At 46.0% G+C, this 26,593-nt stretch overlaps 1 protein-coding gene across 1 annotated transcript in view; it reads left to right on the top strand.

The window, feature by feature from the left end:
* MYL3 (myosin light chain 3) overlaps positions 1-26,267 on the top strand; it is a 40,375-nt gene extending 14,108 nt beyond the window's left edge. The window contains exons 2-7 of the mRNA XM_038390791.2: positions 4,232-4,259; positions 14,430-14,579; positions 17,701-17,874; positions 21,825-21,902; positions 22,337-22,372; positions 25,577-26,267. Of these exons, the coding sequence (XP_038246719.1) occupies positions 4,232-4,259; positions 14,430-14,579; positions 17,701-17,874; positions 21,825-21,902; positions 22,337-22,365 (459 nt within the window). The 3' untranslated portion in view covers positions 22,366-22,372; positions 25,577-26,267. The remainder of the gene's footprint in view (positions 1-4,231; positions 4,260-14,429; positions 14,580-17,700; positions 17,875-21,824; positions 21,903-22,336; positions 22,373-25,576) is intronic.
* The last annotated feature ends 326 nt before the right edge of the window (positions 26,268-26,593 follow it).

Here is a 26,593-nt window from a genome sequence, read left to right as displayed (position 1 = left end):
TCTGACTTGGGCTGTTTCATTGCTGTGTAGACTTCCAGGCTCTGGGACCCATGCACCTCGTAGAATCCTAGAGAGGGGGCTCCAGCCCTGATCCCACACGTCTACACAGCAATGAAACAGCTCCACAAGCTTGATTCGGCTGGCGCAGGCCAGCCACTGGTGTCTGGTTGCTGTGTAGACATACCCTTGGAGGCCCAACTACAGGGTAATGCCTGCAACGCACCATCTACCCAGCCCAGCCCTTTATGGTCTTCTCCTTTAAGCAGCCAGCACACACAATATTTGACTTCCCCTGCCATTTATCCAAGGGTGTTTTTAATTTTTCATATTACTTTGCTGGTTAAGAACATCTGAACAAACATCTGCTGTAAGGTTTGTGGTGTGGTGTGTGTGTGTGTTGGGGGGAGCGGGGGGAGAGAAGGAGGTGAGCCAGCCTTCAATAAGTGGTCAGAGAATCTAAGCTCATATTGCTGAAGGGGAACAGTGAGGCTAAAATGTTTTACATTTCTGGTGCCAAACATTGCCAGAAACTGTCTCAGTTTCTGCAAAGTGGCCCTAAGTCTTCTGCTGATGCCTCAGAATTCCCCATGGTATTGAAAGAAGGAGGAGCATGTTCTCAATCAAAGAAAGAGGCTATCACTTTACAGACTGAAGCCTCCCTGCCAACTTGGCTTAGCGTTTAAAAGAACAAAGAGCGACCCCAGGCCCTCAGAAAGTCTTTTCTGAAAAAGTACGCTAGCAAGAAGGAGGCTGGAGATGGCCATCCCCTGTCAAGGCGGGTTGCTGCTCATCAGTCACCCAAAGACCTCAGGGTGGTTTGGCCACAGGCTGGTACCAAAGCACCAATAGTATAGGAGAGATTAAAGTGTGAACAAGTGGTCCCTGTTCCTCTTTGGTTGGTGGCCCTGGAGAAGTGAAGATTGCGCACTGAAGACTCATGTTCCCCATGGGCTGCTAGGTTTAGCCCTTAACACCCTGAGGTTTTGTGGATTTCTCTTCTAGTGGCTGCAAGCAGGAGATTAGAGCTGGTTGGGAATTTTTTACAGAAACGATTATTCCATCGGAGAGTGTCAAATTTATCAAGATTGCAACTTTTTACAAAAATGTATCCATGTCAACAGAAATGTCTGGAAGGATCCTCAGGTCCAGAGTAGAATCTCTGGTCTGTCCCATTATAGCCAATAGCCCAGAACCTGGGTTCTCACAGCTCAGCTGAAGTTCCTAACCTAACCCAGGTTCAAGACCTTGCTCTGAATCAGGGAGGGTGTGCTCACTGCTGGGCTAGTGCCTCTCACAGGGTGGGGCTCTCATTGTGGTTTCATGAACATTTTCACTAGGGCTAGATTCGTTCTGATGTGGAAACAAAACCAAACGTGGCCATGTTGACATTTTTCAGAAGACAGAATTCTTGTTTCCCCTACAAGAGATGGGCCTGCAATGAAACCCTGCCCCTGAGCAGACCTGAAGCTACGTGTCGTAGCTTAGGCCCTTCTCTAAGCAAGGCCAGTCAACCAGCCAGACCCTAGCCCCGGCAGCAGCACTGCTCTCCTTCCTCTCCCTAACCTTCACCACAACCTCCCGCAGCTTCTCAGAGGTAGAGCCTCATGTTTCCTCCTCGCCTGAGAGCACTGGTCCCTGCATAGAGCAATGATAAGACCCCTGCCAGAGCTTCAGCGAGCCACTGCTCCCCATGCAGCTAGCCTCCCCTATTTAGCTTCTCAACAGGCTGAGGGAGGAGAAGGGTCAGAGAGTACAGCTTGGAAGGGAGAGGTACCTGGCATGGCAGACCTGTGCAGGCTAAAGCCCTGACCTGGCCCTACCTCCCTTCTTCCCTGCACAGTGACCCTGAGTGGTTGCCCCAAACATAGGAAATTTGGCCCAGATCCTCAAAGGTATTTAGGCTCCTAACTGCCAAAGGCTTTTGAGGATCTGGGCTTTAGTCTGTACCAGGACCGTGAATATAAGTGTTGGAATAACAAGACAGACAACGGTGATACATCACCTACCATGTAATGTGGACAGAGAGAATCAGGAAACCCAGTTAATGGGGACAGATCTCAGATGACCCACTTACGCCCGGGGAGAGGAAGAATAGGCTCAGATTACAGTGCAGGACTAGGAGACCAAGGTTTTGTTCCTAGCTCTGTCAGGGCCTGGGGCAAGTCACTCCACATGGGCTGCTGTGAGTCACCGAAGCTGCACGGAGATCCCTGTGGAATTTACACTCCACAATGACTGCAGAAGGTGTGACTAGTGATCATCGAGAAGGACACTTAATCCAAACAACAGGCCTTCCCTGGGCCACCCCAGGCAAGCAATTCCCAGGATATCTTGCTCCAGCCATGCCCTATTTGTTTAGCAAGCCCAGGAACTCCTGGGACCCAGAGAGGGGTCCCCATTTGCCTTCCAGGGGAAATGGGGAGTGGGAGGATTCAATGGCTGGGAAAGAGGGAGGAAGGTATGAGGACTTGTGGGAGGAAGGGTTAGTAGGTGGGTTGACCAGCAAGGGGGGAATTCAGAGCAGGACGCTTGTGTGAGGGTTTGGAGTAGGTTCAGCAGGTGGAAAGGAGCATTGAGGCAGGTGTGGGTTGGTAGGAAGGTTAAAGAGGTCACTGCACAGACAATAATACTCATCTTTAGTATTAAGAGCAGACTGAATATCTATCTAATTTATCTCACCATCCATCCATCCCCATACACACCTCTAAATCTATCCCATACACACACTTTATCTATCTATCTATCTATCTATCTATCTATCTATCCCCTCCCCTGCCTACACACATTTCTCTCTCTCCATCCTCTCCTCTGTGGATTATGCAGTGGAGAACCTCAGGTATTCACGGATCAGAAAGAATTTCAAGAAGCAGATGGTACCAAAGCTCATGGACTTCTGAACGAGGGAGCGTGACCTGACACTAATAAACAAATGGGCCTGGGCACTGCAGGCTTTTGCATGCAATGGAATAGCTCTGTGCACAAACCGATGCGTTTGTGGGTTTTGCTGCCCAGCACAATGTGTGTTAATAGCTTTAAAAAGGACTTAGTGGAAAAAAATCGTGCAGGGCACAAATGCCACCTCATCACCACGATACAGATCTTGATGGGTTTCCAGGCCTCTTCCCATCCTCAGCATTTCTAATCCCTAAATTGGCCTCCTATGAAAAAGTATCTTCCTCTTTCCAACCCAGCCCCGCCCTGGTTAGTTAAGAACCTCGTTATTAACATTAGAATTCCTTAGCCTGCCGTAGAAGAGAAACACATTGGTTCCATTTTGGAGACTCCTTGCTTGCGTTGTTTAAAAGAATGCAAGAAACAATGTCGGTGCAAGTGGGCGTGGGTATTGTGGGGCGGGATGGGAATGGGATTAAAAAAATAGTGCCACACAGTGCTCTAGTCATCATCCCTGTTTTACAGGGGTGGGGGAATTAGGCAACAAGAAGTGTGAGAGATTTGCAGAAGGCCATGCAATGAATCAGCAGCCAAGTTAGGATGAGAGCCCAGAACTCCCTGCACGCACACACACACACACACACACACACAAAGGGCTCAGAAACACAATGGCTGGCAGAGAAAACACTAGTGAAAGCTGGACTCTTTCCAAATAACAGTGTCATGCTAAAACAATCACTGAGGTTCACTCGCAAGTAATAGTGGGTGTAAAATATTGTCCTTGGAAAGAAAAGTTACCTTGAGAATAATCCCTAGATCGTTCTAGTGCTTTTTCATCTGTAGATCTCAGAGTGCTTTACAAAAGAGGTCAGGGTCATTATCCCCATTTTACAGATGGGGAAACTGAGACAAAGAGCAGTGACTAGTGAAATCATTTAGTCAGCGCCTAGCTTTGGGCATTATGGGCCAGATTTTCAGTGCTGATTGAGTAATCTAAATAAGTGGCCATATTTGCACATTTTGATTTCCATCCATCCGAGTGAAAATGGACATATTTTCAATTTTTTAAAAAGACAATCCTTGATCAGAAACAGAGCAGAGAAAGGTGCTGGGTTGATAGTGGCAGGGCCCTATTTTCCTCACCCTATTTCACATTGACGCTCTCTACACAGAAGGTTTCTATAGGCCCATTGGAAGTGCCAGACTGGATCACACCAGGGGTCGACCTAGCCAAGTAGCTTTTCTCCAGCAGTGGACAGCACCATACGTCAGAGATCGCAATCACTGAGGTACATAAGCAGAGAGACTAAACTGTGACTTTTTTGTTGCTCTCTTTCAGCTTGAATTCACTCCCGATCAGATTGAAGGTGAGGAGGATTTGCTTCTCTTTCCGGGCGGTGGTGGTGGGCGGAATGAACACAGCCTCTGGAGCTTATAATTCACTTGACAAAGAAGATACTTAATTAACAGCTTTGCTATTTGCGGTATGGTCACACTTGGTGGCCTCAACTGAGATCGGGGCCCTATTGTGCAAATTGTCCTGTACAAACGCATAGAAAGAGACAATCCCTGCCCCTTATGGGATAAATAGACAAGACAGACAATGAGGGTTGGGGGAAGGAACAGATGAGCTAATGACTTTCCCAAGGTCATTCAGCAGGACAGAGTGGGGACTAGAACCCCTGTATCTCCAGTTCCCAGACAGTGCCTTAGTACTGAACAAACTGTCATATCACCCCAGCTTTCTACCCCAAAATGCCAGCAGTCCAGCTGGGGTAATTCCACGGCAACAGATAAATGCTCTGGTCAGGGCAAGTTCTCTCTAAAGGCAGGGGCACAAAACCTAACAGTGAGAGTGAACTCCAATGTGAGTAAAAGGCACATCACAACGGTGGTTTTCTCTGGGCTTAAGCAAAATAGGGCTGTCCCTAATTTCAAGTCTGGAGCCAGATCCTCGGCTGGTGTAAACTGAGGTAGTTTCAATTGTTTCAACTAGCATTAGTGATTTCAGTGGTCATGTTTCTTTGGGCTTGTCTACACTACGGAGCCTTTGCTGGTATAGCTATGCCTGCTGAAGATGCAGTGTAAACCCACAGACGTACTGGCATGGCTACACCACCTCCCCATACAACTTTAGCACTTTGCCGCCATAGATTCATAGATTCCAAGGCCAGAGGAGAGCACTGTGATCATCTTAGTCTGGTCACCTGTACAACACAGGTCGTAGAATTACCGCAAAATAATTCTTAGAGTAAATCCTTTAGGAAAACATCCAAACTTGATTTTAAAATAGACAATGATGGAGAATCCACCATAGGATCATAGAATAGAATCATAGGCCTGGAAGGAATCATGAGAGGTCATCTAGTCAAGTCCCCGGCACTCATGGCATGATCCTTGACTCTTGGTAAATTGCTCCAATGGTTAATTACTCCCATTGATAAAAATGTATACCTTACTTCACGTTTGAATCTGTCTAGCTTCAACTTCCAGCCATTGGATTGTGTTAGACCTCTCTCCACTAGACTGAATAGTTGTTCCCCATCTAGGCATTTATAGACTGTTATCAAGTCACCCTTTATCCTTCTGTTTGTTAAGGTAAATTGAACTTCTTGAGTCTATCATTATAAGGCATGTGTTTCATCTTTTAATCATTCTCGTGGCTCTTCTCTGAACTCCATCCAATTAATCAACCTCCTTCTTGAATTATGGGCACCAGATCTGGACACAGGATTCCAGCAGTGGTTGCACTAGGGCCAAATACAGAGGTAAAATAACCTCTTCTCTCCTACTTGATTCAGAGTAGCAGCCGTGTTAGTCTGTATTCGCAAAAAGAAAAGGAGTACTTGTGGCACCTTAGAGACTAACAAATTTATTAGAGCATAAGCTTTCGTGAGCTACAGGATGCATCCGATGAAGTGAGCTGTAGCTCACGAAAGCTTATGCTCTAATAAATTTGTTAGTCTCTAAGGTGCCACAAGTACTCCTTTTCTTTCTCCTACTTGAGATTCCCCTGCTTATGCATCCCAGAATTAAATTAGCTGTTTTGGCCAGAGTGGGTATGTCTATGCTGCAATTAAAAACCCATGGCTGGCCCATACCCAGCTGACTCGGGGTTGCAGGATTGACACTAGGGAGCTGTTTAATTGCGATGTAGATGTTCAACTCAGGCTGGAGTCCTGGCTCTAGGACCCTGCAAGGTGGGAGGGTCAAAAAAGTTCAGGCTGCAATCTAAGCTACACATCTACACTGCAGTTAAACAGCCCCTTAGCCAAGCCCCTTATACCGAATCAGCTGGCACAGGCCAGCAGCGGGTGTCTAATAGCAGCATAGACACACCTTCAGTCACACTTGACGCTCATGTTCAGCTGATTATCCACTATGTCCTTCAAAACTTTTTCAGAGTCACTGCTTCCCAGGACAGAGCCCCTACATCCTGTAGGTATTGCCTAGTTGTGTCTACACAAGGGGTTTTGCCAGCATAGCTGTGTTGGCTAGGCTGTGTGTGATTTTTTCACACTCCTTGCTGACATAGCTGTGCTGTCATAATTTTGTAGTGTAGACGAGGCCTATGTACCAAACAATCATTGAAATGTCCCTCTCTTCTTTTTTCTTTCTTACTTTGATGGCTAATTTTGTTTGGGTCCAGATCCTTCCACAGCAGTTCCCTGGCTGTGTGTATGTACAGTGTCTAGCACATTGGTCTCTTGCTACGTGGTGGGGAGAGTAGTGGTCTATGTCAGAAGCAATTTACAACATCTCTCTGCAAGGAGAAAAGGCAGAGCCAAGGCTCCACCAGTGCCCCCCGCCCCCGGTTCTGGGCATGGAGTAAGCTGGTGCATAGCACCTTCTGGCCCCTGTACTGCTGGACCCAAGATTTGGGCAGACCCTGCAGGGGTGCAAGAGAGACTGACTTCCTTGGGCAAGTCACCATCTAGCATGTAAAGCAGGGTGAGGTGGGCCCCCTGGCAGCGTCTGGAGAAGTGATCATTGATGGTACTTGGTCATATGGTTGGCCTGGTGACACTTGGTCACACCGAGATGCTGCAGAGAGGAACAGAGACTTTCCACACAAATGTTCCTTCAGAAGAGTAAGTGGGGTTTTTTAGTTCCATTGTTTGTCCCTTTGGATGAGGTGTATCTCCTGACACTTACCCACCTGGTGAGCAACGCTTGTTTATCCCACAATGACCAACGCTTTCTTTCTTATAAGCTACACACATTCCTCCTCGATCTCACAGCACTTGATCCATGAGCCGTGTCTGCCCTGTTCTTACCATGCCTGCCATGGAGACATGCTGCACAATACACTGAGGGGAAGGGCACTTTAATTTACTCCTTGATGAAATTAAGACACATTCCCAAATGGCTCTGCGGTGCTCGGCAAAGGGTTGAAAATCACACATCGTTCAGATTACAGATATTCAAAGCAGATTTATTACATTAAGGACAACACAAGCGCCCCAATGAGAAAGAATAAAATCACTCGATCTAACCATATGTCCTTTCTTTAAAAAAACCCCTCAAAACAGCCCTTCTTTGCCTTTGAAAACTTTTCCCTGAGTTAAATTGGGATTTAATCTGTTGCAGCTACATAATGGAACTCAGAGCATTTATTTTATTTTAATTTATTTCATTTGAAGGAAAAACGTCAAGTTCAATTTCCTAGCCAGCCATCCCAGTCCCAGAAACTGATGCGGAGGCCGATCTCATGCGGTATTGCAAATACCACATGCTGTAGCTGGCTGCCTGTAGCTTGGCACCCAATGTGGGATTTGTTTAGACATAATTGATGCTTTGTGGTTGAACGTCTGATGGGGTTTTTTTTAGAGGTTCTCAAATGTTTGAAAGGTAAAGCTGACAAGCTGGTTATCAGCACAGGGGAAAATTCCCCTATGGGTATGGGACCACAGGCTGATTGAAGGGAAGGAGGATGGCTTCTTACTTTCAAGGGTTTTTCTGATCCAGGATGTACTGGATTCATGCCTTTTGTCTTGAGCCATAGATTCTACCACTGATGTACTGCAAGGCTTGGGAAAGTAATTTCACCACCCTGTGCCTCAGTTTCCCTTCTGACAATAATAGATCATTTAAAAAATTGACTAGAGATTCCGTGTGTGTCCATTTCTGGGGCCCAGACTGTGTGGCTTGACACACAGAGCCACTTTGCTCCCAATGAGATGCTTCACTGAAGTACATCCCAGAGAGCTTTCCACAAAGGGTAGGAGAAACGCCCCATGTCTTGGGCAACAGTTCCCATCTCACTGAACACAGCTACTGGCATCCAAGGTTGTGTGTGAGCAAATGCTGAGCTCACAGGGCCACATTCTGAGCTGCAAGCCAGCCCCCTTGCACCATTTCAGTGGCAAAAAGGGATTGGGAAACAGCTGGATTGCCCCTAAAAGGTGATTCTCCTAAGGTGGGAGAGTCCCTTTCTGGCTCCTATGCTCTGTCCCCTCCCACTGCCCCAGTGGCCCTTGGTATAGGAGATATGTAGGGAAGGGTAGAGGAGAGGGTATGGCTGGAGCACTGCTATACTCTGCTGACCTTCAGCCAGGAGAGAACCTCTGGAGACCACAGATATATGGTGTATTTTGGAGCAGTCCTAAGGCTGCTCTAAAGTGCAGCAGGTCCAGGGAGGGTATAGACCGTCCCTGGAATCAGGGAACCATGCCCATCTCCTTCACCCATAGGCTACCAGACAGAGCTGAGAATCCAGGTTTGCCATATTATCTAGTGACAGTTTCAAAGTGGGACCCACAGGCAGGGACCATGTCAGCCTGTGCATCCATGAAGTGCAATACACCCTTCCAGCACTGCATCAGCAACAGTGTGAGTTACTGAGGGGAGGAAGAACACTACAGGACACCAAATCCCAGCCCATGCCAACTCCACTCTGCTCTATTGACGCTTCCACATACCGTGGTGTGGGTGCTGAGAGGGTACTGCCGGCAGAAGCACCGGTCAGTAAAGGCATCACATACTGAATGAGCTAAAAATACTGCCCGCCTGTCCGGTCCTTGGTGCAATTCCTTCCTGACCCTCATTGTGGACTGGAGCCCTGAAGTTATTGGCAGTGGGTGTCTTTCCATTGATTTCAATGAGCTGTAGATCAAGCCCTGATCTTTCCCTGCTGCCTTCTGGGCTCAACCTAGGAGCTTCATCAAAGGAGATGCCTGGCCCCTTTTCCCTTTGCATAAGGAGTCATCTGCAGCAAGAAACTGATGAGAGCAATCTAGTTTGTTTGATTCTGCAGCAGGCAGAGGGAGATGGAGTGGAGGCGTTCTAGTGAGTTCCCCCCCGCCCCCGTGAAGTGGAGTGCGGTTACTGCCGCTCATCCTGCTACTGCAGGGAGAGGAGAGACCAGAGAGATGGGGTGGGGAAGAGCCCCAAAATGAAGAGTGCGCAGGAAGGACGAGAAATAAAGAGATGAGGAAACAGAGAGAGGCCTGTCCCATTGCTGTTTGGTCCAGACAGTTTAAGATGATGGGTAGGTTATGGGAACTTCAGCAATGACTTTGAGAGGGTGTTTCGGTGGAAGTTCCCAAATCGCAGCATTGCCGAGGGGGCTAATGGAATCAGAGCTTTTCCACAGTGCAACAGCCCTTTCCCTCCCGCCTGCTCCCAAGCAATGCATGGCAGCATCAGGCCAAGGTCTGCGCTGGAACTCAAAGCCACAGCTCTGCGAGTGCCACTGAATGAGCCAGATGGAGATCGGAGCTCCTTCTGACAAGGACTTTCGAATAGTTAAGGACAGGCCAAAGCAAACGAGAGAGAAACACTGCGAGTAAAACCCGATGTATTTTTTCAGCTGCAGTCAGGCAAGAGCCACCACAATGGCAGGCCAGAGCCGCCACTTTCACCTTCAGCCCATGGTGATGGAAGGGCCATGATCTTCGGACAGGTTCGCAGCAAATGGAGTGGTGATAACCAGCCAGGCTGGGGAGAACCTCATTCTTGGCAGCAAAGGGTGGAGGAAACAGACCGATTGCACCATGTCTGGTGTTGAATCTGGCCAGGCTTCTATCCCCAAGTTTGTCTCTTTCCATGTCTGCTTTCCAGAGGCATCAATTTGTTTCACTCCAGGCAGTACGATAAAAGGGCATTTTGTTTTCTATCTCAAAGGCCATAAATTTTTAAGAGGCCAGGATGTCTAAGTGGTCAGAGCACAGAAGGAGCCTCTTTCTGTCCCTGGCAAACCATCAAAGTGCAGGAGCTTAGTCAAGCCCAGTCTATGGTTCTTGTTCCTAGACAACCAGCCTTCAGCGCCCTGAGCGGCCCCTGATCTAGTTCTATGATTCTCAGACTGTGGTCTGGGTGTGTCACTGCGGGTGAAGAGATGTAATTGTAGCCTCCAGCAGTCAGTAGGCTTTGAATCTAGCACCTTTAGCACGGACCTCCACCGCTGGAACTGAAGGAGTAACTCTTTTAGCTGGCAGCAATAGCAGGTTATCCTCATAGTTATCCTCATCATGGTGCAGCCACTGGAGGGGGACAGAACCCACACTTTATAAGCATATCCCAGGATCATATCGCCCTCGAGTGTGTGGCCTCCATAAGTAGAACAACCTGCTACTTACACCTAAGAGAGTTTGCCGTTCGCCTGGGAGATAGGTGCAGAAAGTGCTGGGTTCAATCCGCAGTGACAGCTTATTGAGCCTGTATGTATGTCACCCTGGTTTGTTACAGATGAGCCACTGGAGGGTCACAAAATAAATGGTTTTGAAAGCCACGCACAAGCGGGTTGGGGTGGTAAAGGAGAGGCGAGTCCAAGAAAGGACGGTTCTCTGGTGAAGTGGGCTGCTTCTTGGGAAACTGATTTAGTGTCAAGTTATTGGGCCAGATTCTCATTTACACTAAGGCTCCGGTGGAAAGGTTCATTTACATCCACGTCAAGGTCCCTTTACACTGGGCACAGCATGTAAAGGGGCCTTTGGGTGAATCAGGCCCAATAAGCTAGCAGTCAGTTAATAACGAGGACAGGCAAATCTAGAAAATCCCCAGCTGCTGGAGCCAGGACACTAGAGGGAAAGGCTCTGAGTAACTTCAGAGAATTCTTTCCCAGGTGTCTGGCTGGTGGGTCTTGCCCACCTGCTCATGGTCTAACTGATCCCCATATTTGGGGTCAGGAAGGATTTTCCCCCCATGTCAAATTGGCTGAGACTTGGGGGGGGCGGGGAGAGGGTTTGTCTTCATCTGCAAATGGGGCATGAGTCACTTGCAGGTTTAAACTAGTGTAAATGGTGAATTCTCTGTAACCTGAGGTCTTTAAACCACGCTTTGAGGACTGCAGTAACTCAACCAGAGGTCAGGGGTCAATTACAGGACTGGGTGAGGTTCTGTGGCTTGCAACGTGCAGGAGGTCAGACTAGATAATCATGATGGTCCCTTCTGACCTTAAAGTCTATGAGTCTATGAGAAAGATCCTCTAACCCTTCAATCCATGCCCCAGATCCAGGTTCCAGCTCTGATCACTTGTGGAGACTTTCCACCTTCGTACGCCAACAAATACAGTCACCAGAAATGTGTCTCATGTCAGGAGAAGTAAATGTTGCCAAAGAATTGGTTTTATACCCACCTCGCAAGCCTTGTGCTTGGGTGCATCATCAAGCAGGTACTTCCCATCACAGCCTTGTCCTAATTCCATCTCTCCTTCACCTCCTAGCGCTCTGTGGACTATGGGTGAGAGGATGAGCCCCTGACACTGGTGAGCAGTTATTCACACGGGCAGTCTCACTGGCGTCCATGCTCACCAACCTCTAGGCTCCAGTCCCACCACCGGTGGTGCGGCTCAGTGCAGGAATGATGTTCTCTGGCCTGTGTGATGCAGGACCCCAGGCTGGATTATCACAATTGTCACTCTAGCTTTAACAGCTACACATTACTGAATCTGGCCCTTAGTATTGCGGTTATCCCTCTCCTGTCTGCCTTTCTCTCCCCGGTCTGCATGTCATGGGAGTCTGGCTAGACTAGATTTCCTTAGCCCTCCCTGTATCCTGTTCCATTCACTTATTCATTAGTTTGCATTCGGAATTTTGCTCACTTCTCCTCTCATTTTTTATCATCTCTCTCCTTTATTTCCATTTTTTCATTCTTTCCACTGGCATTTCCTGGCAGCTTTCTCTTTCTTTTCCTGTTAGTCCCTTCCTTCTCCACTCTCCTTTTTCCTCCTGCAGCACTTTGCTTGTTTTTACCCCTCTGCTCTTTTCTTCCACTGCTTCTTTCTGCATCCCCTCTCTCCCTTTCTAGATATGCACAGTCTCTCTGTCTCTCCCTGTCTGTCTCTTTGTTTTTCTTCTTGCTCTCTCTCTCTCTTTCCCTCTTCTGGGCGTTGTCCCCATAGACAAGGCAGACACCAGATCCCCTGGGAATTGTTTGCTACAGCATGGGGCTCATCTCATGGTACCCTTGCTGATGGCTTGACAGAGAACGCCATAGTGCCATAGGTATTCAAATTTGAACCAGCGGTTCTCTTGGGATTCGGGGCAGCAGGGAAATCCACCTATCTATCTTAGATGCTTAACTTCTCACCGTGCTGTGGAAGCCCCGAGAAAGCTTAAAGGCAGGCCTGAACTTGATTTGAAACTGGGCCTCTTGCAGCATCTTGTAATAGGACATGATGCGCCATAGTCACCTGCAGCTCAGGTGGTTCTTTATCGTAATGAAAGTGCGCTCTCATGAGAGCACAAGGTCAATGGCTTTGGGGGATCGCTTGTGTCCATATACAAAAGCATCCCTCTTTCTGAGCTCAATGGCTCGCACAGTTGCACTCAAAGCAGTGAAACCGGGGTGCTCTTCCTTCCTCTATACTTAAGTTAGCCATTAAACCACTGGCACACTCAGTGGCTATATTATTATGACTAATTGCTACCTACATTCTCAGCTTGAATAGCTTGTATTCTTCTCCCCTGTCCAGCCATTAAGGAATCTGGTCCCAAAGAGACCAGAAATACACCGTCCAATACATACCCATTGCCAATGCCAGTTCAATCCATTCCCAGCCCAACCAGGAGAACATGTGACAATGGATGTATTACACATCATTGACTGACTGGGCCTTCCTTTCCAATTTGAAATAACAGATTTGGATGGTAACATGGCACTGATAGTGGGGTGTGAGGTTATGTATTTATCGCTGCACTTCAAGGTCTTCACATTTCCAGCAAAGCAAGGGTCACACAGGAACAGTGAAACACGAAGTTTGAGACAGTTCTAGTGTTGCAAAGTCGCTTCCCCATCACAGAGCAGAACATTTCAAATCCACCCACCAATAATGTCTATTATTCTTGAAAACGTTTTGTGGTATAAATTATTGGCTGATTTTCAAGCTGTCCTAACAGCAGCTAGAGTAGCCTAGGGGCTGCTTTTGATTATGACAACTGCTTACAATCCCTAAGAGACTATATGCCAACTGTGCATTGAAGTAGCGGAGAGGGGAGCTCTGTTCTGCTACACCCTGCATGCCCACTGCCTGCCTCTGCCTGTCCCTGACACACTCCCTATGCTGTAAAGGTGACCTGTTGGTACAGGAACTGGCTCCTATCATCTTTACACTAGATGAGAATTCCCTTCCAACTACAGCCAAATTCTGGCTCCATTGTGCTACTCAGCTACTCCTTTGTGCCGTTCAGAATCTAGCCCTTAACTTTTAAGGCCTACAAGACTTCTGATTGCCAGGGCTTTCAAATAGCAACACCAATCCCCTCTGTTCTGCTGTTGCTTCCTCAGATTGCCAAGAGGTAAACTTCCTAGTTGGTTGCTAACCACTATTACATTGTTCGTCTTTAGCAGTCAATTATTCTCACTATATAGTTCCCTTAGGTTGAATTCTTTCAATCGTCGTTCAGTCATTATGTTCAATGGGCTTTTATCTGAGCAAAGACTGTACAGTTAGGCCGTTACATTAGTCTGTCTTTACTGACAATACCTCTTGAAGGGGTGAAGGGGCTGTATTATAATTAGTCACTCAAGTGTCAGAGGTAGGGTTCACCCTGGATAAGCACCCCAACATCTTGGGGGTTGATCCCCACACTGGCAATGTGTGTCAAGTGAGCATCCACTACAAGAGAACAGCCTACAAATGCTACCAGCCAGTAGAGATGCTCCATTAACTTAAATGGAATAGGAAGCTCCTGTATTGTAAAACCCTACTGATGACTCATGCAGGGGATTGTTACGCAAGCAATTGACATGTAGAGTCGCTATTGAAGTCAATGAAAGTTCTGGGCCATGGAGAGAACTCTCACTGCTCTGCATAGCTCTCAAGGTCTGGCTTTCCCATGAGCTTTCCTGTATTTCCCCTGAGTCGGAAATACCACAAGAAGAACTGTTTGACCTGTTTAATTCCATTCCCGGCTGGAAGCAGGAAGTGCGGTGGAGGAGGAATGCAAACATATCAGACAACAACAATGTTAATCAGCTCTTCCAAATTGCAAAACAAAAGGTTCAGGGTCAGGTTGAGTGAGAGTTTGGGGGGAAGGTTCAGATTGGCTATTACTTTATCTCTCTCTGTGTGTTTTTCTCTTTGTGTCTCTCAGAATTTAAGGAAGCCTTCTCGCTCTTCGACAGAACTCCTAATTCTGAGATGAAGATCACATATGCGCAGTGTGGAGATGTTCTGAGAGCTTTGGGGCAGAATCCAACCCAAGTGGAGGTCCTCAAAGTCCTTGGCAGACCCAAACCAGAAGGTCAGTGACCCTCTTTCTGTTTGTTTTCGGTGAGAGATCTCCAGGAGTAAATTGTCAGGCCAATCGGATCGTGTCTCCCTCCATTGGTGGAAAGATTGATTGTGGTTAACATAACAACCTGTAGCAGCCTCCTCTGGGGCTCCAAGTCAATCAGTGGCAATGAGAAGAGATGATCATTGTGGTCAAGGCACTTGATTGGAATCTGGAGTCTCTGATCTCAATTCCTAGCTCTACCATGCATTCCCTGGGCAAGTCACTTAGGGCTGAAAGCTCAAAAGGAATTTGGCGTTGTGATGATGAGTGTTACAACAACTAACTTCTAGGTGCCTGGAAAAATCACAGTGATTCTCAAAGCCTGAGTTAGGCACCTAAGCTCCTACACATGAATGGGGAGACATAGTTACCTTACATTTTTCAGAATAGCAGCCGTGTTAGTCTGTATCCGCAAAAAGAACAGGAGTACTTGTGGCACCTTAGAGACTAACAAATTTATTTGAGCATAAGCTTTCATGGGCTACAGCCCACTTCATCAGATGCATAGATTGGAACATATAGTAAGAAGAGATAGATAGATAGATAGATAGATAGATAGATAGATAGATAGATAGATAGATAGATAGAGAACATGAAAAGGTGGAAGTTGCCATATCAGCTCTAAAAGGCTAATTAATTAACCTTACATTGTGATTCACCAAAGCTACCACGCAAGGCAGGCAGCCGCCTAAGCTAGCCATTGGGAGATGCTGGCCAGAGGGGTGTGTCCCCTCTCACAGAGATAGGCACTTGAGTTCCAGCTGCAGGGAGGCACCTAGTTCTGCTTGTGATTCTGAAGCCGGGAACCCTTCTTAGAATTAGGTGCCTCATGCCATTTTAGCAAGAAGCCAGGGGAGAAGAGACCTTTCCTCATAATTTTTCGCCCGGTGGTGACGTTGTTCACCTGGGATGTGGGAGACCCCTGGTTCACCTCTCCTTCTGCCTGAAGTGGAGAAGCTATTGCACTGCAGATATATAATTAAGGACCCATTGGAACAGGAGAACTGGATCCTGGGTCCCCCCCATCCTGGGTGTGCTCTAACCAGAAGGCTATGGAGTCATACTCATGAAGGTGTGCTCTCCCTCTCTCTGCAACAGGAGAGACTGAGGGAGGGAGGGAGAGTCTGTAACAGGAGAGACTGAGGGACCCCCCCGCCCCAAGAAAAGCCCATTGCCCAAAGGTTAGAGCACTCAACTGAGAAGTAGCAGATCCCTCTTCAGATCTCTTCTCTCAGGTGCGTACCCTAACCATTGGGCTGTAAGTTATGAGGGAAGGCCTATTCCACATCTTCTCCTCTTTCCTGCCCCCAGCTGTTTTGGGTAAGCTCCCCTATGGAGGCTTGCAGGCAGCCTCTGGGCATGCCTGCTGGATTGGGCCCCTCCGGTGAAGGAGGCGTCCACATGCCCATCTTCCCTTGGTTTGTGGATGGCTTTGGGTCTCATGTCCCTGGGCACCCACAAGGAGGCAGCCGTGTGCACATCCAAAGGCAGAAACATAGGTGACGAGGGAACTCATACTGCAGAAACATAGGCACCAAGCGTGTTTCGGTGCCTTCAGGGTTCAGCATTGAAGTGGTCCCAAAACGGGGACTGAGGTACCTAAAACAGGAACTTGGGCACCTATCTCCTTTTGTGCATTCAGCCCTCAACACTTAATCTCTCTCTGCCTCGATTCCCCATCTCTGTAATGGGGATAATGATACTTCCCTGCCTCACAGGATTGCCTTGTGGATAAAATTCATTTCTGTTTAGCAGGTGCTCAGATATTCTGAGGGTCAAATGAGCAGGTAGACTGGATTGTAGGGCGTTCTCTGCTCTTTAAAAAAAAAGTGTCACGTGATCTTTAATGTTGGGTTTTCAGGTCTTCTCTGAAAGCTCCCCACACTCAATATATCTGCTCATAGGAATGCAGGGCTGAGTCTCCCAGACCCACACCTTGATCTAGCCCTGCAGACCTGCCCACACTGTCTGCCATCTCCATAAGCTAATTGGAACGGAGGCCACTCAGCACCTTGGAGAATCAGGCTCTTGTTGAATAATTGTGATGAATCAAGATACAGCAAGTTTGGCTGATGACACAAGGGTGGACTTCAGGGCTATCCAAGAAAGAACTGTACCTTATGAGGACCTCGTTCCTTAGCTCAGTATGGGAGGCACAGGATCATAGAAATTAGAGATGGAGAAGGCCCATCTGATAACCAGCCCCTTTCCTGCCTGTTCCTCAGTTTTAAACATGCCTGTGCTACAGGGCTGCCACCACTGCCCTGATGCCCTGGGGAGACTACAGCACACCAAAACTGATTCCACTGCCAGGACTGTTTTCCAGATATTCATTTTCATTTGCTCAGTTTCATATACATAGTCTTAATTAATAAGCATTGATTAACCCTAAACAATTGTTTCCCCTCTATGACATTTACATATTTCAAATACTTGCAGATGCTGTCTGTCCATCCCCATACATACGCATGTATCCATTCCCAACCATAATAATGTATCCATCCATACCCATACAGATTCATCTATGCACCCATCCCATCTATCTATCTATCCATCCATCCTGATTCTTCTCCATCTATTTAGCCATCCCTCCCATGTATCCATCCAATCATCCCCATCCATCTCCCCATCCATCCCCATTCATACCCATCTATCCATCCATCCCCATTCATACCCATCTATCTATCTAGCCTAATTCATACCTTTCCATCCATCCATCCATCCCCATTGATACCCTTCCATCCATCCATCCACCCTCACACTATCTATCTATCTATATATGTATCTATCTGTCTATCTATGAGACAAGTTGGGTGAGGTAATATCTTTTATTGGACCAACTTATGTTGAGGTAAAAAGACATTAACTCACCCACCTATCTAGCATTCTCCATACACCTCTCTCTCTCTCTCTCTCCCTCCTCTCTGTTCTTATCATGGTCCCATATTCCTGCCCTTCTGTTTAGCTGACAGTTTGCCAAGCTCCCTCACACACATCCTGCAAGGTGTTGTTCACCTTCTGATGGCCCTGAGCCTCACTGTCTCCACAGAATCCCTTGCATCTTTCTGTTGAACCTCTGCTCTTACAGAAATGAACAGCAAAATGATTGACTTCGAGACCTTCCTGCCCATGCTCCAGCACATCTCCCAGACCAAAGACACGGGCACCTATGAGGACTTTGTGGAAGGCCTGCGAGTGTTTGACAAGGAGGGGAACGGAACGGTCATGGGTGCTGAACTCCGCCATGTTTTGGCGACTCTGGGTAAGGCAAAGCTTTCTTTATATCATTTAAACTCTGAGGTCTTTTCAGCACAGCTGGTAACGTACTGACTGGCGTGAATGTGCACCACTGCTCTCTGCTGGATAGAAAGACAGGTGCACTTAAACATCTGGGATGATTATGTCACCCTCTAGCGGCAGGGATCCAAAGAACTCCTAAAATGATTCCAGCTCAGGATCATTATCTTTCAGCTCAAATGTTCACAGATTTTCTCTCTTTCTGAGTTCTCTCTTTCTAGTTCTATCATTCTATTCCCCCTGATAACTGTTAATTTATATGGTCAATTGTCCAGCTCTGGAAGACACTTTCTTTGTAAACTGTGAAAAACTCATCTGTGTCTTTGTTGTTTTTCTTTAGTTGCGTAGACTTATGATGAAGGCATTACATTTTAGGCCCATCTCTGCTAATGACACTTGAGAAGATTAAAATAGAATTTTAAATGTCAAATTCCCTTTTTACCATTTATGGTGTTTGTTTACTTTGGGGTCCAAATTAGGTGACCAGAGTCCTGATTTTACAGGGACAGTCCCAATATTCAGGGCTTTGTCTTATATAGGCTACTATTACCCCCTCCCACCACCACTACCACACACACACACACCATCCTGATTTTTCACACGTGATATCTGGTCACCCTAGACCAAATTCAGTGCCGAGGCAAGTGGGCTCATGTCAGTGAGGTCAGGGGAGCTGCGTCCATTCAAAGCATCTTGGACAAATAAACTAGTTTGCTCAGTTTTGTCAATTTCACTTCTTTAGCTTGATATTTCCCCTTTCTGGTTCTCCTGACCCAGCACAACACTGTAATGTCTGGCTTTCAAGCCCTGGTGGGGAATATTTCAGTCCAAAGGAAAATTATTGAATTAGCAAAAAAGTCAGTGCATTTTTATTCAGATTAAGATTTCTAATTAATGGCCGACAGCCCCAACTGGTGTAAATCTGGGTTCAATGGAATGACATAGATTTCCACCAGCTGGCCCAATGTTCCCCGAATCAATGATATAAAATTGGATTAACACAGCGGTGAAAACTGACCAGTATATTTTATTTTAAATGCCATCTATATATTTGGCTAAAGCTACCTGACAATTTCACTTTCCAGCAGAAAAATTGATTGACACCAACTTTTTAAAATCTGCACGCATATGTTGTTATTGATTAGCAGATCTGAAGTGGCTTTTTGCATGTATTTGGCTCTATGTTTCAGGGGGGAAAGCTTTTCAATTCACCATTAAGCAGTTAATAGAAAACCTGTTGAGTGTGACTTCACATCCGTGGACACTTTAATTGCAACATACTTTCCTGGCAGTCACATACAGTGCTGAATAAGACCCTTAAGCAAACCCCATGAAAGTCACTGGAAACATTTGCATTGACTTCAAAGGACTTTTGAGCAGGGCCAAATCTTCACTCAGTGAAAACTGGTGCAGCTTCCTTGGCTTCGATGGAGCTCCAGCAGTTTATAGCAGCTGAAGATTTGGGCCATTCTGCACACCAATGGGCAGACATGTAGCCACTCTGTCAGCATCCAACTTTGAAGTTTCATTGCAAAAGGTATGTGAAGCGGGATAAAATTGCTAGACAGCTCATTGTGGGCCTGCTCCGGGTGATTATTATATACTGCTACTATGGTGTTGCTTTAAAGGTCCCAGTAAAGACCGAGGCCCCATTCACATAAAAAGAGACAGTCCCTGCCCCAAAGAGTTTACGCTCTAAAGAGACTATACAGACACAGGCTGGGAGAAGAAATGGGCCCAGAGAAAGGAAGAAGCTCCCTTCCTCACATGACTGGTCCATGAGCCTGACTCTGCTCTCATTTACACCAGTGTTGAAATCCAGATTGGTCCGGTGCAGTTGAGATGGGGCCTCATGAAGAATTCAGATTTTAAAACAGACACCGGGCCAGTCTTCAGTTTCAAATGGGACGTGCTAAGGTTCCGGGAAGCAGAGGGGGAGACAAGCAGATGAGCCAGGAATGGGCTCGGGGTAGACATCATGACAGGCTGGGGGCAGAGAGGTGCAACCGGGAGCTAGGGAATGTGCTAAATACTCAGCTCAAGTTGTGGTCACTTGGGCAGGAAAGTTCAATCCTAACCCAGGGGCAGGAGAGATTGTGCAGGCTCTGCAACATTGTGGGAAGGTGACAGGAGATGGGGCCCAGCCAGGACCACCCACAGAACAAGTACAGTGCAGGGGAGAACTCCAATCCACCTGATGGAGGCAATAGGACCCACCGCTCCAGCTTCCCGCTGTGTGGACAGGGGCATGCAGAGTAGCCAACTGTACAGAAACTGTAGCAGGGACTGGCCAGGCACTGATGATGTCATCTGGATGCTTCCTACAGGTTGGACTCTGGACAGCCTCTGCCCTGTGCTGACTGACTGTTGTCCCCAACCCACAATATCTTCACTTCAGCCTCACTCCAACTGCCCTCCATTCTCCCTTCCTCTCTTTCCTCCTTCTTCTGCCCTGCCCTGCTCTCCTTCTCTCCCTCCCCTTACCTTTCCATTCTCTGATACCCTCCTAATAGAGCAGAATTCAAAAGAAAAATTGTGACACTAACATGACAGTTGCCGACCATCACAAATTGTGTGTTATACTCCTTGTTCCCTACCCCGAATCTGTCTTGCCTATTTAGACTGTAAGATGCTTGGGGCCAGGACTGTCTCTTATGCTTTCTACAGCACCTAGCACAATGCGGCCGCATTCTAAGGCAGTCTCTAGGCACTACCATAAATATATTAATCACAGTGTTGCTAACCTGAAGTACTCAAAAATCATGCGATCAGTTTAAATACATGACACTTTTTAAAAATAAACTCGGTTCTTTTTATTTATCTTCTGGATTCAGAGCAATTAGGTTAACCTGGGTCATGTTCTCAGGGTTTTCCCTACAACTAGAAACTCACTTTTTTAGAAAAAATGAGAGCTGAGATTCTCACTTAATCATGGGACTCCCGGAGTTGGGGCTTTAAGAAAACTATACTCACAATTAAATTGCTAGAGTTGGCAACATTGTAAATCATAATCATAGTTAGTACTATCTAAAATAAATTCCTTCTATAAATTAGTCTCTGTTAACTCTCCAGATGGCTCCATGCTTTGCTCCCAAGAGCACCATTTCAATCAATAGTTGTTGTGCCACTGATTTCAGTGGGAGCTGGAGCAGACCCTGAAAGAACAGGGGTCCTGTGTTACATCTTGGATCCCTCCTGGATCTAAAACTCAAAGCTAAACTGAAGTGACTTTACTATGAGTTTTTCTTAAGTGAAAACTGAGGGGAAAAAGGTCCCACTGATGCCAAAGTCCCATTGATTTCATTAATTTCAATGGAAGTGAGGTGCCTAAACATATTTAAAAATCTGGACCTCAGGGCTTTAAGATTTTGCCCCTAAAGTATGGTTATACTAGAAAAGTGATAATGTGAAAATGATATGGTGGGGATTTCCATATTTGTTCAGAGTCACCAGCTTTTAGATCAAATTTCCTCCATTTGCAAGCCCTAAAGTGGATTTTTAACACTCAGTATTGCAAATTCAACTTGGGATCTCTCGCTCTCTCTCTTTTCTTATGTGGCATCCATCACCATAGCACCTGAGCACTTATTGAGTATTAAAAACACACATTACCAACACCTTATTTCATCCAGGTTCTTTTTGCTACTTAGATCTTCAGTGTGAAATGAAGCAGGTATGCGAGGTAGCATAGAATCTGTGTCTCTCCCACACTTGTATGAGAATTGAAAAGCTTGATTTCTCTATACCAAGTCAACAGCTATGACTTGAAGACAGACAAACAGACAGATAGCAGCTAAGATGAGTTAAGAAGGTGCTGTTATCGTGTAGGTAGTTTTTGGACAGTGACCACCACCCAACCCAAGTGATGGTTCGGACATTCCTAATCACTGAGCAGGAATTTTTTTTTCTATTCAGGTGAGAGGTTGAGTGAAGAGGAGGTTGATAAGCTAATGGCTGGCCAGGAAGATGCCAATGGTTGTATCAACTATGAAGGTACGAGGTGGTTAGGGTTGGATTCATCTCAAAAGGCTTGGTGTCAGTAAGCCTGTGAAAGTTTGGTGCAATGATGGCCCTCAACCACAAAGCTAAGATTTGAATCTGACCTCCCCCAAAGTTTGGGTGCCATGATCCAGTTCAAGTCCATTGTCCACAATGAGATTCCTTGCATCTTCCGCAGAAGCAGCTGAGGCTGGCCACTCAGATATGGGCTACAGAGTCCATTAGAATATACCGTAGATATTATCTTGAAGAGCTGTAGAGCACTTGCCACCATGGCATCTGGGGGCTTATTTAAAAAGCTAAATTGCATTAATTATGCAAAACGATGAGTGGGGAATGGAATTAAATAAAAACAGTGCTGAACAGATGCAGAATGCTCCTGAAGTGAAGGAAATAGATGCTAAATTATCTCTTTCTATTCATTCCAGCTTTTGTGAAGCACATCATGACCAACTGAACACTAGGTGAGCCTCTCCTTTCTTCATCCCCCAATCCCACCATTTTTTCAGTTTCCCCTGTTGGCTTTGCAGCCTCCACCTCATCTTGGGGATGTGGGGTGGGGTCCCATGTAGCTGGAACTCAGCCTTTTTCTCCAAAGCCACTGTCGAAGATGCCCTGGACACTGAGGAGAATCGCCTGGCCAGCTACCCCTCCACATTGAGGTGGTATCTGTTGTTCAGTTTGTATAATAGGAATATTTATCCCCTTCAGATCATTTTCAGGAGACCAACAGACAAATACTATTGTGAACGGGCATTATGAAATCTGAAGCTATGTTTTCTTTTCAGTTTTGTCCAGAGTTATAATTCCAATTTGCTCTTCCATCTCTGTTCTGGAAAACAGCACTTTTGGGTGTGAAGGCATTTCAGAGATGAAATCTTTCAGGGCTAGATTTTCAGCTCTTAAATCGATAGTTTATTACACAAGAGGCTAGAAATAATTTATCTCCATTACACTGATAATGAGAGGCCCAATTCGTAACTATTTGTCTGATCACCCACCCCACCAATTTTGGGAGGTGTAAAATGAAACTTACCCTTAGTTTTGGCTTATCACTTGCTAGATGCCATAATACAAGCCTTTGAGAAGAGGGTGAAGGGTGGATGGGAGGAGCATGGAATCTATCTATGTCTCTGAGTTGGGCTTGGAAAACCCATCATTGCATGAAATGCAAATGATCAGTAACAGGGGATGAAAATTTTCAGTGGACTGTAGGAGGAACTCAGCCGAGAACTCCCATTCAAGGGAGTTGCACATAATTTTCCACACTGCACTGGAACTAAAGTACAATGACTCTGTGACCTACCGTCTCAAAACTATCTAGTGATTTAGGGTGCTTACATTTTTGATAGTCCAATGTAAGGCACCCTAAAAGGGCCTCACTTTCAGAAGATGGGCGCTCAGTACTTTCTGAAAATCAAGTCCCTTAGAGGTGTCCCAAGCTGAACACCTGAAAACTGAGGATCCTGAAATCACTCGTCACTTTTGAAAATACAGTTGTGTAATTTAAAGGCTTTGCTGTCATAGTTTTTCCCTGTAGGGAAGTCGAGAAGAAACTGGTTAGGGAGGAAGTCATGGGTAAATGAAAAATGATGTCTAAATAGAAAGAAGCAACTCAATCTTATGGCTCTAAACCCAGATCCTCAGGAGCATTACTGGCCATTCACAACACAGATTCTCCACCTTTATGGGCAGCTATCCCAGTTTTCCAGATGAAGACCTCAGTTGTTCCAGGCAGTACCTTTGGCCTCCCATTCAGTAATCTGTTTTGCAAACTACAATAGAGCTTAAGTTCCCCAAACCCAAGTCTTGCCATGCCAAACTGGCTGAACTTCATTTCCAGTATTTACTGCCCATCGTTTTCTTATCCCTTCCTGGAAAACATTTCTGAGTGTCTTATTCCAGTATTCGCAAAAAGAAAAGGAGTACTTGTGGCACCTTAGAGACTAACAAATTTATTTGAACATAAGCTTTAGTGAGCTACAGCTTTGTGAGCTGTCGCTCAAGAAAGCTTATGCTCAAATAAATTTGTTAGTCTCTAAGGTGCCACAAGTACTCCTTTTCTTTTTGCGAATACAGACTAACATGGCTGCTACTCTGAAACTTATCCCAGTATTGATATCTTTACAGCCAATGGGAAAAGTTTGACCTAGGAACCAACCACCCCACTTATTTCGCAAAGGATCTGTTAGGCCGGGAAAGAGATTGCCTTCATTTGGACCAGTTCCTTTCTCTTCAGCTTTGGTTTATTTTTCTACCCATGCACTGATTTGGCCCAACTTTTCTTAGCTTGTGAGATCTGACACTGTCACAACCCACGAACAGGACAGCAAAATAGTGGCTTTTTGATTTTGTGCTCGCTGAGGCCCTAGGGAGTGAGTTCATTTGAGTAGGAGTCAAGTCCAGGTCTCCAATACTTCTGTTCCAAAATATAATTTGCCACTAAAATGTGAGTTGGCTTTAAACAGCTGCTGTTTTCTTGTGACTGTCCAGTTCTCTTTCTTTTGGGCCTTTCTCTCTCATCCCTACCTACACACTGTTTTAGCAAATGCCTGGCACATTTAAAATCCTCCTGGCCCACATCCAGAATGGACTGTGCCCACAGCTAACATAATGCATCATGATTATTATTTAGAGATAGTCCCAAATCGAATGCACGCCACCCCACCGCAGCTTTGGGAAAATTCATATCTGGAGCCCAAATGTATAACAGACCCCTAACTGTATAACAAGCCAACTCCAAACCCTGGATATGAATCCACCTGAGTTTTGTGGAGGTTTGGATCTGAATCTGAATTAGGAGTGTGGCTCTGTTTAATAGGTCAAACCAAAGCATCAGGCCTGAACATCCCAAGCACCGAGGGAAGCATGGATCTGGAGCCACATGTAGCAGCTTAAGCTCATCTGTGTTCTTCTTGTTTATGATCATGGGTTATCACCAGTAGTTTGCCTGTTTGCATCTTTATTCTCAACCACAGACTGGTCCCTCCACTTACTCTCCAACCGGCTGCTGCAAACTCTTGATAATACAGTATAATTTGTTACATCCTCTGCTAGTGAATCCTCGGTTTATTTTGTTAGATCTCTGGGCCAAGTGCTTTTCTGGATCTCAGCCAGCTCTTGTTGCTTCACACTCAGCCTGGCCATAGGGAAGCATTCCCAGATTTGCTGCTCTTTTCATTTCTTACGCTAATAACTCAGAAGAGGTACAAGGCACAGGCGATGCTGTTCCCTCTCTGTGGGATGAAATCTGTGGTCAGATAAGAGTAATGAGTGCAATATAAGAAACGAGATAGGGAGATAGTATGGTCTAAAGGATAGGACACTGGGCTATAACTCACTTTTCCTGGCTTTGCCACTGGGTTGCCATATGTCCTTGGGAAAGTCACTTTGCCTCTTTGTTCTTCTATTCCCTTTTCTGTTTTTATTTAAGACCCTGAGCTCTTCAGGGCAGGCACTGTCTTTCACTTTGTACAGTGCCTAGCACAGTGGGACCCCAATCTCTGGCAATTACTGCAATATAAATAATAACACTAGAGTGAGAATCAGTTTGATGTTTCATTATTGATAATCCAAGTGCAGATCCAAGAGAATCTGGAGCTGGTTGGAGATTTGCTTTTTGCTGTTTGTTTTTTCCCCCTTGTGCTTAAAAATAACTTTGTTTTTAGGACAAGACAGATTCCGACGAACCCCCGATGCTGGCCTTGGATTTTGACGTAACGGAATGTCTCTTCATTTTCCAGCCCAGATTCCTGTTACAAAGCTACAAAATGTCCCAGCCCTGAGGTTATTTGGATAAATTTTTTTTTCATGGGAGGATGGGTGGCCTTTACAGAGACGTGGCAATCAGAAGGAACTGGGGTCTGAATTTTGAGTACCTGGGCACTCTCATTGCTCTCTGATACCTGAGATAAAACAGCGACTTGATACATATAGGCTGGGAGGAAGGATATTTCACTTATTTCATACCAAAAAAGAACTGGAAGATCTGAAATGTAGCAGAGATTTTTTTTCCCCCTAACACAACTGGATCCATCTCTTTGCATTTGTTGCGTCCGGAGGAATTTGAGGCTTCAAAGTTAGCTCAGAAGTAAGGTGGAATAGGTGGAATTAACACTGATTAGTGTAAAGATCTCTCTGGTGGGCAGGAAATATTGTCTGGGGGTGTACTGGACCTTGAGGGAACGTGGGGGAGGGAGATGCGTAAAACCCACCAATGTGCCAACAAATGCAACCTAATACACCAGCTTCTGGGATATAGAAGGTGCAAGTTTAGTTTCAACCTGAAGAAAACTCCTTTTTTGGCATGAAGTGTGGGCATTTTAACTTGTTTTTGTGTCAGTTTAAAGGTGTCACAAAGTCCACCTTGTCCATAAAGGTCTCTTCCAGGTCAACAGCCTGAATGATGGAGTAAGTGAAACGTCTGCCCCGGTTCAGATTGGAGAATGTTCTAATACACATGCCTATTGTTACTGTAGCTTTTCTCATTAAAGCATTCTTTTCTCATTTGTGGGGTCTTTGTTCCTTGTTGGCTGCATTTTGTGTGTGTGTGTGTGTGTGTGTGTGTGTGTGTGTGTATTAGAGAGGGACCATAGCTAAAGCCACAAGTCTGAACTGCAGATGGGGGTCTCAATTTCTCATTTCTGTGATGGGCGTAACAAAATCATAGTTCCAACTCTTCAGTA

Source organism: Dermochelys coriacea, chromosome 2 (assembly GCF_009764565.3).
Source record: "Dermochelys coriacea isolate rDerCor1 chromosome 2, rDerCor1.pri.v4, whole genome shotgun sequence".
NCBI classification, from domain to species: Eukaryota; Metazoa; Chordata; order Testudines; family Dermochelyidae; genus Dermochelys; species Dermochelys coriacea.
Note: the sequence above shows the minus strand (reverse complement) of the source record. Positions and strands in the feature narration are given on the sequence as shown.